This window comes from Phyllobates terribilis, unplaced genomic scaffold (assembly GCF_046119375.1).
Source record: "Phyllobates terribilis strain yellow unplaced genomic scaffold, ASM4611937v1 Scaffold_1__5_contigs__length_1240528914, whole genome shotgun sequence".
Lineage (NCBI taxonomy): Eukaryota > Metazoa > Chordata > Amphibia > Anura > Dendrobatidae > Phyllobates > Phyllobates terribilis.
Genome location: NW_027362761.1, coordinates 1,114,468,175 through 1,114,481,524, shown reverse-complemented (window position 1 = coordinate 1,114,481,524; position 13,350 = coordinate 1,114,468,175). Strand labels below are relative to the sequence as shown.

The 13,350-nt window shown below is 40.9% G+C and overlaps 1 protein-coding gene across 4 annotated transcripts in view; it reads left to right on the top strand.

Moving 5' to 3' along the window:
- Window positions 1-13,350, top strand: part of TBC1D19 (TBC1 domain family member 19) — a 316,278-nt gene that overhangs the window by 123,525 nt on the left and 179,403 nt on the right. For all 4 annotated transcript variants that reach the window (XM_073646430.1, XM_073646409.1, XM_073646399.1 and 1 more), the window contains 3 exons: window positions 5,216-5,288; window positions 6,227-6,265; window positions 12,944-13,056. In XM_073646430.1, the coding sequence (XP_073502531.1) occupies window positions 5,216-5,288; window positions 6,227-6,265; window positions 12,944-13,056 (225 nt within the window). The remainder of the gene's footprint in view (window positions 1-5,215; window positions 5,289-6,226; window positions 6,266-12,943; window positions 13,057-13,350) is intronic.

Below are 13,350 nucleotides of genomic sequence, written 5' to 3'. Positions count from 1 at the left end.
GAGGACTTGAGAACCAAAATTTTTGAAAAATATCAACAATCTCAAGATTACAAGTCCTTCTCCAGAGCTCTTGATGTTCCTTTGTCCATGGTGCGCAACATAATCTTGAAATTTACAACACATGGCACTGTAGCTAATCTCCCTGGACGTGGATGGCAGAGGAAAAGTTGATGAACGGTTGTAACACAGGATAGTCTGGATGGTGGATAAGCAGCCCCAATCAAGGTCCCAAAGAAATTTAAGTTGTCCTGCAGACTCAGGGTGCATCAGTGTCAGCGGGAACTGTCCGCCAACATTTGAATGAAATGAAACGCTATAGGAGGAGACCCAGGAGGACTCCACTGCTTACACAGACACGTACAGTGGCTGGCAAAAGGGTAACAATGTTTTGAACTTTTGACTTTCAGGCTCCATATCTCACCATCCATTACTGCTTCTAATGTGACACTACCATTATTTTATAGACCATCATCTTGGCTATCTCATACATAAATTTGACTTGCAACTATCTAGCATATGATTATTTATGCAGATTCTTGTCATGTCACTGCATTGTTACTGTTTTTCTCCTAAAAATATACATTTTAGTTATTGTTAGTATTTTGTAATTCTACAATTGACTTTCAACACTGCCTGAATCCTTCTGGGCATGCTCTCGATCAGATTCAAACATGTCTGGAACTAAATCTGATCCCAGGTCTCTTCTACACGTTCCCAAAGCTAGATTGCAGTTTGACAAAATGTACATGAGACAAAATGCTTCTGGGAAAGCTTCTTGTGGACAGATGAGACCAAGATTAAGCTTTTTGGTAAAGCACATCATTCTACTGTTTAACGAAAATGGAATTAGGCCTGCAAAGAAAAGAACACAGTACCTTCAGTCAAATATGGTGGACGTTTATAGATATTTCGCGGTTGGTTTGCGGCCTCTGGCACTAGGTGCCTTGACTGTGTGCAAAGCATCATGAAATCTAAAGATTACCAACAGATTTTGGGTTGCAATGTAAAGCCCAGTGTCATAAAGCTGGGTTTGCATCCTTTGTAAATTTTATTGGAAAAATTAGAAATTGCTGATAAACTTTTTAACCCTTCTAACTTCCTAACAAAAAAAATATGTTTAAAAAATTATGATGGTGTAAAGTAGACATGTGGCAAATGTTTTTTTATTAATTATTTTGTGTGATATAACTCTCCTTTAAGGGCATAAAATTTGAAAATTGCCAAATTTTTTCCAAATTTTAGATATTTTTGCAAAAAATATTGACCTAAATTTAAAATTACCATAAAGTACAATGTGTGTTTTTGCAGCGTTTTCTTTCTGCACCAAAAACCAGAGTGTTGGCAGGTAAAATGCTGCAAACAATACATGTGTTTTTGATGCGTTTTTACTTTGGATAAAAAAAACTCAGCAAAAACGCTGAAAAAGTCAACATTAAAAAAGCACACCGCAGCTTAACCCCTTTCTGACATGAGACGTATCCATACATCCCTGTGGCCTGGTACGCGCGCGAACTCCGCCGGGTGTCAGCTGATTCTAACAGCTGACACCTGGCACTCAGTGCCAGGAGCGGTGCCCACACTGCTTCCAGCAGTGACCGCAGCATTTAGCATGCAGGCAGAGGGAAGAAAGCCCCGCTGCCTTTGGACGTCATTGTGGGGTCCCGATCATTGCCATGGTGACCCGATGTCGTCATGACGACATCCTGGTCACCAGAGCTAGTGCATGATCTGCCAACTTTGTGTGTCAGTGCAGATGTGACAGTTTGCATAGTATAAGAATGCTGCTGCATCCCTATACTATACAAACGATCAGCCTAAAATTAGTGAAAGTCCCATAGTGGGAAAAAGTGTAAAAGGGAAAAAAAATAAATTTTAAAAATATAAAAAAAATATCACAAAATAATAAAAATATATTTTACCCATAAATAAATATTTTTATGAAAAAAAAAAGTGCACATATTTGGTATTGCCATGTCCGGAATGACTTGACCTATTAAACTGCCCCACTAGTTAACCCCTTCAGTGAGCACTGTAAAAAAAAAAAAAAAACAAGGCAAAAAACAATGCTTTATCATGATACTACCGAACAAAAAGTGGAATAACTACGATCACAGACGAATGTTAATAAAAATGGTGCCTCTGAAACGTCATCTTGTCCCGCAAAAAACAAGCCGCCATACCGCTCTATCAAAGGAAACATAAAAAAGTTATTGCTCTTTTTCTACAAAAACCGCTATAAATGTGGTCTCGCTGTAATCGTTTTTGTTCATTTAGCCTCCCAACAATCAGAATAGAAAGCGATCAAAAAGTGTCACGTGCCCGAAAATGGTGCTAATAAAAATGTCAAGTCGTCCAACAAAAAACAAGCCCTCACATGACTGTCGGCCTAAATATGGAAAAATTATAGCTCTCAAAATATGGCGATGCAAAAACTAGTTTTTGCACTAAAAAGCGTTGTTTAGTGTGTGACTGCAGCCAAACATGAAAACCCGCTATAAATCTAGTATCGCTGTAATCGCACCAACCCAGAGAATAAGGTCGCCTAATCACTTATACCGTACGAGGAACGGCGTAAAAAATAAATAAAACCAATTCTTCACCTGCTGTTGATTTGTTCATTCTCCCTCCCAAAGATCGCAGTAAGGCTCGGCACACATTTATCCTGCGCTGAGTGCTTACACCGGGGTTTCCGTGTAAATCTCTGAAATACGTAATTCAGACAGAACCCCCGGCAGAAGATTCCCTATAGCAGATGGAGGCACTGTGGATGCCGTCTGGCCTATGATCTTTTGGCGTCTGTCTTTTTCTTAGGCATGCATAAATGTGCCGTCGTCCACAGTTTTGTGCACTTCTGAAAAGGACAACGCTGAACAGAGGCCAGATGGAATCCAGAGCAACTCTGCTGCCTCATAATGAATGAATCCCTCGGGGTTCATCTGAATCACGTCACTCTGAGATTTAGATGGAAACCTCAAAGTGCTCAGCGTAAAGCGCAGGATAAATGTGATCCAACATAAGCTTCAACTCAATCCACAAAAAAAAGCAAGTCCCCACTCAGGTTTGTCACCTGTTATCGGAAATATAGGGGCTTTCACATTACTGGTAGCACAAAGGCTCTGGAAATGTGCCATGGTTCATCGCCCCCCAAAAGAAATTGTGCCAATGTGTGCCACACGTTTGTCATTTCTGTAGTGAACCTGCCTAATTTACAGGTGTGTGTCTCCAGAAGCATGTGCTGGGCACAACCTACTGGTCACTACAACTTACTGATCACTATAACAGCAGTTTACAATGTTCACTCAGCAACATCTGCTGCTGCTTGTTTCTAGAAAAGATCCATGGAGTCAAAATCGTCACTACACCTGTAGATAAATTCCCAAAGGGGTATAATTTCCAAAATGGGGTCACTTGAGGGGAGATTCTGCTATTCTAGCACTTAAGGGCTCTGTATATGGAGTCCACATACTATTCTAGAAAAATCTGCGCTCCTGAAGGCAATATCTCTCTGTCCCCCCTGAGTCTCGCCGTATGGCTAAGCAGTACTGTACAGCCGCATATAGGGTATTTCTACATTCTACAATTTTGGTGCCATTTTTATCCATTTTCTAGTGTGAAAATGTCAAATCTGGGGCTAAAACAACATTGTGGTGGTAAAAATCTTTTTTTTTTTCTTCACTGCCCAATGGTATAAAATTGTGTGATCTACCTGTGATATCCATATAAATATTTGGGGCTAAAACAACATTTTTGTGGGAAAAATATATATTTTTTCATTTTTACAGATTCATGTTGTAAAATTCTGTGAAGCACCTGTGGGTTCAAGGTGCTCGCCACACATCTAAATAAATGCCTTGAGGGGTCTAGTTTCCAAAATGGGGTTACTTGTGGGGGTTTTCCACTGTTCAGGCACATCAAGGGCTCTCCAAACTAGATATGACACCCGCAGACCATTCCATCAAAGGCTGCGTTCCGAAATGTCACTACTTTTTTTCTGAGCCCTGCCGTGCTCCACGTTATAAACTTCTGTGAAGCACTTGGGGGTTCAAGGTGCTCACCACACATATAGATACGTTCCCTGAGGGGTCTAGTTTCCAAAATGGTGTCACTTGTGGGGGGTTTCCACTGTTTAGGCGCATCAGGGGTTCTCCAAATGCGACATGGCTTCCTCTAGTTATTGAAGAAAATTTTACATTCAAAAAGTCAAATGGCGCTCCTTCCCTTTCGAGCCATGCCGTGCACCCAAACCGTGGTTTTCCCCTACATATGGGGTATCTGCGTGCCCAGGGGAAATTGCACAACAAATTTTGGGGTCCATTTTTCCTGTTACCCCTGCGAAAATAAAAAAATTTGAGTCTAAAGAAAAACTGTTGTTAAAAAAAAGTTAAATATTCATTGTTTTCTTCCACATTCCAAAAATTCCTGTGAAGCACCTGAAGGGTTAATAAACTTCTTGAATGTGGTTTTGAGCACCTTGAGGGGTGCAGTTTTTAGAATGGAGTCACTTTTGGGTATATTCTGTCATAAAGGCCCCCTCAAAGTCACTTCAAATGTGATGTGGTCCCTAAAAAAATGGTTTTAACCAACTTTTAACCCTTAACTTCTTAATAAACAAATTTTGGTTCTAAAATGTGCTGATGTAAAGTAGACATGTGGAAAATGTTATTTATTAACTATTTTGTGTGACATATCTCTCTGATTTAAGGGCATGAAAATTCTAAATTTGAAAACTGCAAAATTTTCAACATTTTCCCAAAATGTTCGATTTTTTTTCAAAAATAAACGCAAGTGATATCAAATAAATGTTACCACAATCATGAAGTACAATATGTCACGAAAAAACAGTCTCAGAATCAGGGGGATCCGTTGAAGCGTTCCAGAGTAATTACCTCATAAAGTGACAGTGGTCAGAATTGTAAAAATGTACCTGGTCATTAACCAACTAACAGCCTTTGGGGGTAAAGGGGTTAAAGAACCCAAAGAAAAATAAATGATATTATAGAATTATATTATAGAATTATAATATAGAAATATCATTCAATTGCTTTTATTGTAAAATGCAGCATTTTTTACTCACAAAGAAAGCACTGAATAAGCCCTGCAAAAAAAACGATAGGTGAACATACCCTAATACAATTCTGTGAAGTACATTGTCGTTTTAAGAAATATTGAATTACCCACATGAAACTTGCCTATTAATTTATACTTTGTTTTACAGAAAGAATTTTTCAGTGAACTGAGTCTGAATACGGGGCAGCTCGGCGTGGATGACTCCACCCCAGTCCCCCCAGGTAGGTGGGCATTATGTACCAGTTATTTGTCAGGTTAGTTGGTTTTGATTAAATTGATATTGATAATACCAAGTTTGCTTTAATTACTTTTCTGCTAATCTGAAGACATTTAAGTGGAGGCGGATTGTGAGCATCATTTAATGTCTATTGTGATAACTTTGCGTTGACTAACTTTAAAGTGCATCATTATTGAACTCGTTGCTCTGTTTCTATTACAGTGTCACATCCCCTGCTGTTCACAGATGTGGAGTTAGACTAAAGAGCAGTCTGGCTACCTACATTTAACTGGAAGCTTTCTGTGTATAGATTGATATTTCTACCCATTCAGTAATAAATTTATGAGCATTAGATCTCACTATCTGCAAAACTAAGCCTCAAGCCTTTTAATGATGGCACAGAAGTTAGCGAGAGTTACTCTTTTAAAGGGGTTCCCCAAGAATAAGATAAAATGGAGTCCTTAATATAATTCAAACTATAACCCATCATAGTCAAGTGTCAGGATGGCTGCAGACTGAAAACATACAGCTCCCGAGACCTGCGTCTCAGCTTGACATGAGCTGTATTACACACACCTCAGTCGGCGGCTGGGGGCACAGTTGTGATATGTCAAGAAATATGTTTTAACCCACATTGCGCTCTGTGAGGAGATCTCTAGCTTCATTCTCTTCCTCCTTCATTCTTCTCCTTTGTCAGCTTTACAGCGGTGCACAGCAGAGACTGACTGCACCCAACTGGAAAACACAATGAGAATGGAGCTAGAGATAACCCCCTTGTGCTAAGCGAGGAAGAGATATATTTCTTTACATATCACAGGTGTGCTCCAGTTGAAATCTGTCACATAAAATGTAGTGGTCTTCTCATAGGGGTGGTCTTTTACAGCAATTTCATTGGATTTTTATAGTGTCAATAATTGGTTGTTTTAATTTTTTTATCCAAAGAATTGTTTGAGAATGAACATTTCCAGCTTGGGAAAAAAGGTAAGTAAGTAAGTAAAGTTTACTCAACTATTTCACATCCTTGGTTCTTCAGTTATTGGAAAACTACTACTCCCAGCATGTCCTGGAAGTTTATAGATTAGCCAGAAAGACCATTTATGCTCCTCCCGTCGTTAGTGCAGAGGAATACATAAGTATGTATAAGAGTCTGTATGCAAAAAAAGGAAGGAAGCTATCTCACCCTTGCTGCTTATATTCTTTTGGAGCACTGAACAGCAACGATCGTGGTAAGAAGAGTGGAAAATTCAGCTCAACAGATAAAATCTTAAATTTTATTGATTTTGTGTTAAAACATCATTACATCCATGCGTAGTCCATAGACTGGAACATCAACGTGTTTCTGGTGCCCACTTCTCCTTTACTCATGAACATCGTGAGTTGTTGGGAATAACCCTATGAAGGGTTTGTTCAGCTTTAAAATGGATGTTACTTTTACCATTGAGAATAGGAATATTGCTGCTTTTTATTGTCTGCTCGTACAACTCAATACCATTCACTTGGATCAGAATGAGCTGCAATACCAGGCAAAGCCCTTGGCACATAAGTGGTGCTGTTTGTGAAAAAAATCACATACCATATTTTTTGTACTATAAGACACAGATTTTTAAGCAAGAGAAAAATCTTGCTGTCTGGAAGCAGTTTTCTATAATTGTAGAAAATACTGACACAGCATCCTTCCTTATCACTGAGAGACATCAGCCCAGTTCTCTCTCCATCTGAGTGACACTGGTCAGTCTGATGGTGGCAAGCCTACAGAGAAAGCTACCAGGACTTGCACAATCGCTTCTTGTCTTGACTAGCTGAAGGATCAGGAACTTCAAAATGTTTTGGTGTATACAGTGTGTAGCAGAGCTGTGTTTGTGCGTGTGTATATGGATGTAGCAGAGCTGTGTGTCTATGTAGCAGAGCTGTGTGTGTATGTGGATGTAACAGTGCTTTGTGTGTATGTAGCAGAGCTGTGTGTGTATGTACAGAGCTGTGTGTGTATGTACAGAGCTGTGTGTGTATATGGATGTAACAGTGCTGTGTGTGTATGTAGCAGAGCTGTGTGTCTATGTAGCAGAGCTGTGTGTGTATAAGGATGTAACAGTGCTGTGTTGTGTATGTAGCAGAGCTATGTATTGTGCATTATTGTGTATTGTGCACCTCCACTTTTTTAAGCTACCAGGAAAGTTTCAGTGTAGATCTGTATTTCCTACTTTCTGCTATTTAAACTTGTGGTACTTCTTTCTAATCCTGGACAACCCCTGTATTCCAGTCTCATTTAAAGGGAACCTGTCAGGTCCACTAAGGTCCCAAACTGCCCCCTGTATCCGTACTAGCCCTATTCCTAAATGTAATCTAAGCGTTTGGCGTTTCAAAACTCTGCTGATATAAGTGGCAAAAACAATTTTATATGTTTAAGATACCACATTTTAGATGTGGATTTTGCACACATGATGTGGAGTTGCCTAGTTATTTTATCCTTTTGGCAGTAGTTAATCTCATTATTGTCCTCTCTGATTTCTATCCCCATTCCTTTGGATCCATTAATTTGCATAGTTGGTGTTCTAGAAGAAGAAACATGGGGACATTACATAAAAATATTCCCGCAGGAAATTCTTTTCTTCGCAAGGAAGCTGCTGGCCTTTCATTTCATGGGTGGCTCCAACCCAACCCTACCATCCTACAGTTTACCAAAACAGAGGTTTCCCTGCAAAATTCTCAAAAATTTGGGAATTCTGGAACTCCTATTCTCTTACAGTCTTTACACACAATTAGGACATCTAGACTAACATTGAATTAATATGTACCGATAGTAAAATACAGAATATTCAATATAGCAGTGAAACTTGTGCCATGAAGGTTATCCCTTTATCTTATACTAGATGGTGGCCCGATTCTAACGCATCGGGTATTCTAGAAAATGTATGCGGCCGACCGGGCGCGACTAATCAGCGAAGCAGTGTTTAAATGGGTTGTGCACTACTTTAAATTAACCCCCCAATGTATCCCCCCAGGCTCCCTAATGAATTTTGTAATTACGTCATGTTGTCAATACTGCTTGTGACAACATCGCTGACCACGCACAGCCAGCACGTAATTCGAAGCAGTGTTTTAAATTTCGCGCCACTATCGCTGATTGGTCGCGGCCGGGCGGGTGCGACCAATCAGCGAAGCGTGTTTCAAATCCGGCGCCAATTCGCGGCCGGACTGTGCTTGTTGCTGATTGGTGGCGGCCGCCGGCCGCGAACAATCAGGACAGCGGTGTTTTAAATTTAGCGCCAATATCACCGTGTTAGTGAGGACTGGGGAGCGGCGCTGCCTGTGCAGGTACTTCCGCTATGAGCAGTCGGGAGATGACCGGCTAGCGCCGGTCATCTCCCGGCTGCATCGCCACTGACCTCCATGCGGCTACCGTCGGGAGATCAGCGGCTAGGGTGAAGGGAGGACCAGGGAGTGGCGCCACCTAGGCCGCCGGTCGGGGTACTTCTGCTGCGAGCAGCCGGGAGATGATCGGCTAGCGCCGGTCATCTCCCGGCTGCATCGCCGCTGACCTCCGTGCGGCAGATGAGCCGCTAACGGCCGCCATCTTGTTCTGAAATCCCGCGTCGCTGATTGGCCGCTGCCGAACCAATCAGCGACGCGGGATTTCCTGGACGGACAGACAGACGGGATAAGCCGATTATATAGTAGATGTGATAATTTCGGCAGCAAACTCTTCAAATTGTTTAAATCGTTCAGTTGTTTTAAGATTGGAAGTTCTAAATGTTGTCAGTTACTATTGTACTGTACATTGTTCATAGATATTTCTGCCTTTATATTCATGCAGGTTCTTGGGAAAAAAAACAATATCTATGCAAAAGTAACCTCCACAAACTTTATAATATTTTGTTAATGTTTTATATTTTATTCCATACAAGTTTTTTAATAGAAGAAATGTAATACCATTCTCTGTTTTGAATACATGCAACAATGTGAACCATTATATAATAATCTGTTAACCCCTTCATGACCGGACCATTTTCCATTTTTGCCTTTTTGTTTTTTGCTCCCCTTCTTCCCAGAGCCATAACTTTTAATATTTTTTTGTCAATGTGGCCGTGTTAGGGCTTATTTTTTGCGGGACAAGTTGTACTTTTGAACGACATCACTAGTTTCACCATATCGTGTACTGGAAAACGGGGAAAAAATTCCAAGTGTGGTGAAATTGCAAAAAAAAAGTGCAATTCCAGTTTAATTTTTTTTTCTTTTTTTTTTTTATCACATTCACTGAATGCTAAATATGACCTGCAATTATTATTCTCCAGGTCATTACAAGTTCGTAGATACCAAACATGTATAGGTTCTTTTTTATTTAAGTGGTGAAAAAAAAATCCAAAGTTTGCTAAAAAAAAAATGACACTATTTTCCGAGACTCGTAGCGTCTCCATTTTTCGGGATCTGTCTCCGGGTGATGGCTTATTTTTTGCGCACCGAGCTGACATTTTTATTGATACCATTTTGGGATGGATACAATGTTCTGATTGCCTGTTATTGCATTTTATTGCAATGTTGCGGCGACCAAAAAAACAGAGCCCGCGCCAAAGAGGGGGATCGGACGTGGGGCATACTATTACGCTCCACGTCAGAAAGGGGTTAATAAAACAAATTTTTTTTTTTTTTTATTGTTGCTCATAATATACTAAGTAACTAGGAGTACTCCACCGGGGCACCTACAGTGGGTACGGAAAGTATTCAGCCCCCATTAAATTTTTCACTCTTTGTTTCATTGCAGCCATTTGGAAAATTCTAAAAAGTTCATTTTTTTTTCTCATTAAAGTACACTCTGCACCCCATCTTGACTGAAAAAAACCCAGAAATGTAGAAATTTTTGCGAACTTATTAAAAAAAAAACAAAAACTGAAATATCACATGGTCATAAGTATTCAGACCCTTTGCTCAGTATTTAGTAGAAGCACCCTTTAGAGCTAGTACAGCCATGAGTCTTCTTGGGAATGATGCAACAAGTTTTTCACACCTGGATTTGGGGATCCTCTGCCATTCTTCCTTGCAGATCCTCTCCAGTTCCATCAGGTTGGATGGTGAACGTTGGTGGACAGCCATTTTCAGGTCTCTCCAGAGATACTCAATTGGGTTTAGGTCAGGGCTCTAGCTGGGCCAGTCAAGAATGGTCACAGAGTTGTTCTGAAGTCACTCCTTTGTTATTTTAGCTGTGTGCTTAGGGTCATTGTCTGATAGGAAGGTGAACCTTCAGCCAAGTATGAGGTCCAGAGCACTCTGGAAGAGGTTTTCATCCAGTATATCTCTGTACTTGGCCGCATTCATGTTTCCTTCAATTGCAACCAGTCATCCTGTCCCTGCAGCTGAAAAACACCCCCATAGCATGATGCTGCCACCCCCATGTTTCACTGTTGGGATTGTATTGGGCAGGTGATGAGCAGTGCCTGGTTTTCTCCACACATACAGCTTAGGTTTATCACCAAAAAGTTCTATCTTTGTCTCATCAGACCAGAGAATCTTATTTCTCATAGTCTGGCAGTCCGTCATGTGTTTTTATGCAGGTTTTCATATGTCTTGCACTGAGGAGAGGCTTCCGTCGGGCCACTCTGCCATAAAGGCCCGACTGGTGGAGGGCTGCAGTGATAGTTGACTTTGTAGAACTTTCTCCCATCTCCCTAGTGCCACAGTGATCTTGGGGTTCTTCTTTACCTCTCTCACCAAGGCTCTTCTCCCACGATTGTTCAGTTTGGCTGGACGGCCAGGTCTAGGAATGCTTCTGGTGGTCCCAAGCTTCTTCCATTTAAAGATTATGGAGGCCACTGTGCTCTTAGGAACCTTGAGTACTGCAGAAATTCTTTTGTAACCTTGGCCAGATGTGTGCCTTGCCACAATTCTGTCTCTGAGCTCCTTGGGCTGTTCCTTTGAGCTCATGATTCTCATTTAGTCTGACATGCACTGTGAGCTGTGAGGTCCTAGGCTGCGTGCCCACTATGCGTTTTTCAAGCGTTTTTGCCGCGGAATTTCAGCTGCGAAAATGCTTAAAAAATGCTTGGTAATACGTGCTCCATGGTCCCCAATGATAATCCGCCTGTGCTGTGCATATGCTGCGGAAATTTCCGCTGCGGATTATAATTTTGGAAAAATCCGCAGCATGTCCATTCATTTTGCGGACACGCAGCGTAATTGCCGCCATTGACTTGCATTGAATCGCTTAATATCCGTATAAACACATTTGCACAAGCGGATATCATACGGTTCAATGTGCGGATGGTACCCGGGTTTGGAGAAGAGGAGACTCTCCTCCAGACCCAGGTACCATAGAACTTGTTAAAAAAATAATTTAAAATAAAAAATAAAGATTATTCTTACCTTCTGATGGCCCCCGGTCTTTTCTCCCCTGCGTCCGGTCACTTGCACTGCTCGCGGTGGTGTGAAAGGACCTGTCATGACGTCAGCGGTCCTGTGACCTGTCACATGACTAAATGACGTCATGGCAGGTCCTTTCACACCACCACGACCCATACAACAGACCGGACGTAGCGGAGAAAACACCGGGGGCCATCAGAAGGTAAGTATAATATTTATTTTTTACCATTCTTATTCTTTTTTTTTTAACTATTACTTGGTCACACTATATATGCCGGTTGCATGGATTTATATAGTGTGACCAAGTTGTCAAGCACTTTCCAAGTGATGCTAAAATTGCTTGGAAAAGCGCTTGATAACCCGCATGCAGAAATGCATGCAAAAATGCTTGACAAACGCTTCTACCTGGCGGGAAAAACGCATGTAAAATCCACATGCGTTTTTCCTGCCAGGGAGAAACGGAAAAAATATGCAGCATTTCTGCATCGTGGGCACATAGCCTTATATAGACAGGTGTGTGCCTTTCCAAATCAAGTCCTATCAGTTTAATTAAACACAGCTGGAGAATGAAGGAGTAGAACCATCTCAAGGAGGATCACAAGGAAATGAACAGCATGTGACTTAAATATGAGTGTCTGAGCAAAGGGTGTGAATACTTATGACCATGTGATATTTCAGTTTTTCTTTTGTAATAAATTTGCAAAAATTTCTACATTTCTGTTTTTTTCTCAGTCAAGATGGGGTGCAGAATGTACTTTAATGAGAAAAAAAATGAACTTTTTAGAATTTACCAAATGGCTGCAATGAAACAAAGAGTGAAAAATTTAAAGGGGTCTGAATACTTTGTATTTCCTCAAATTAGTCTAGCCTCAGTGTGATTGGCATCTTCTACACTGTCCCCGTTATAGCTTCAGCACAATAATCTTGGGCTGGTGCGCAATGTCCTGCACTGCACCTATGACAGGGGACAGAAGTCACAGCAAGGTGGCACCTGAAGCCGGACTAGTCCTGGGGAATAGATACCCCGCTGCACTAGTCATGGCTACTTAGCATATTATGAGCAGCAATATACAAGTGTTTTTGCTGCTCATGGTAACAGAATTTGTGATTTTTTTTTTCAATTAAAATGCAGGAATAGGGCTCTAACTGATACTGATGGCATTTTGAGTGTATAGGTGGACCTGACTGGTTCTTTCTAAAAGTGTAATATCAACCGATTTGAAAAAAACCCAAAACAAGTTGGTCCATCAGACGTCATTGATTTCAGTGTTATATACATGATGTCATGTACGATAATCTGTGACTTCTCAGTTCTAGCAGAACACGACAGTGCGGCTGCTCAGCAGTACGTGCGTCAGGGATGTCCAACAGCTCTTCGGGCAGATTTATGGGCGCTCCTGCTGAACATCTCGGACCAGCCTGAGGTATGTGATAGAACATTTGTTTTCTGAGTTCTTGTTTTTAAAATACTAACTCATGGATTCATTTTAGGTTTGTAACTGCAAGCATTGGTTTAAAAAAATAAAATAAAGTATCCATTTCCAAAAAGTCATCAGGGGGCTTTTAGTGTCCAGCATACTGAATGTAGGTACAGAACAGTAACAATGTCCCGTGTGCTGCCAGGAACCTATCATATTAGAGCACAACATATTTTGGTGTATATTTGTACCTTTCACTACCCAAGGGACCACAATAACTTTTGTCTGAAAGAATGGAAA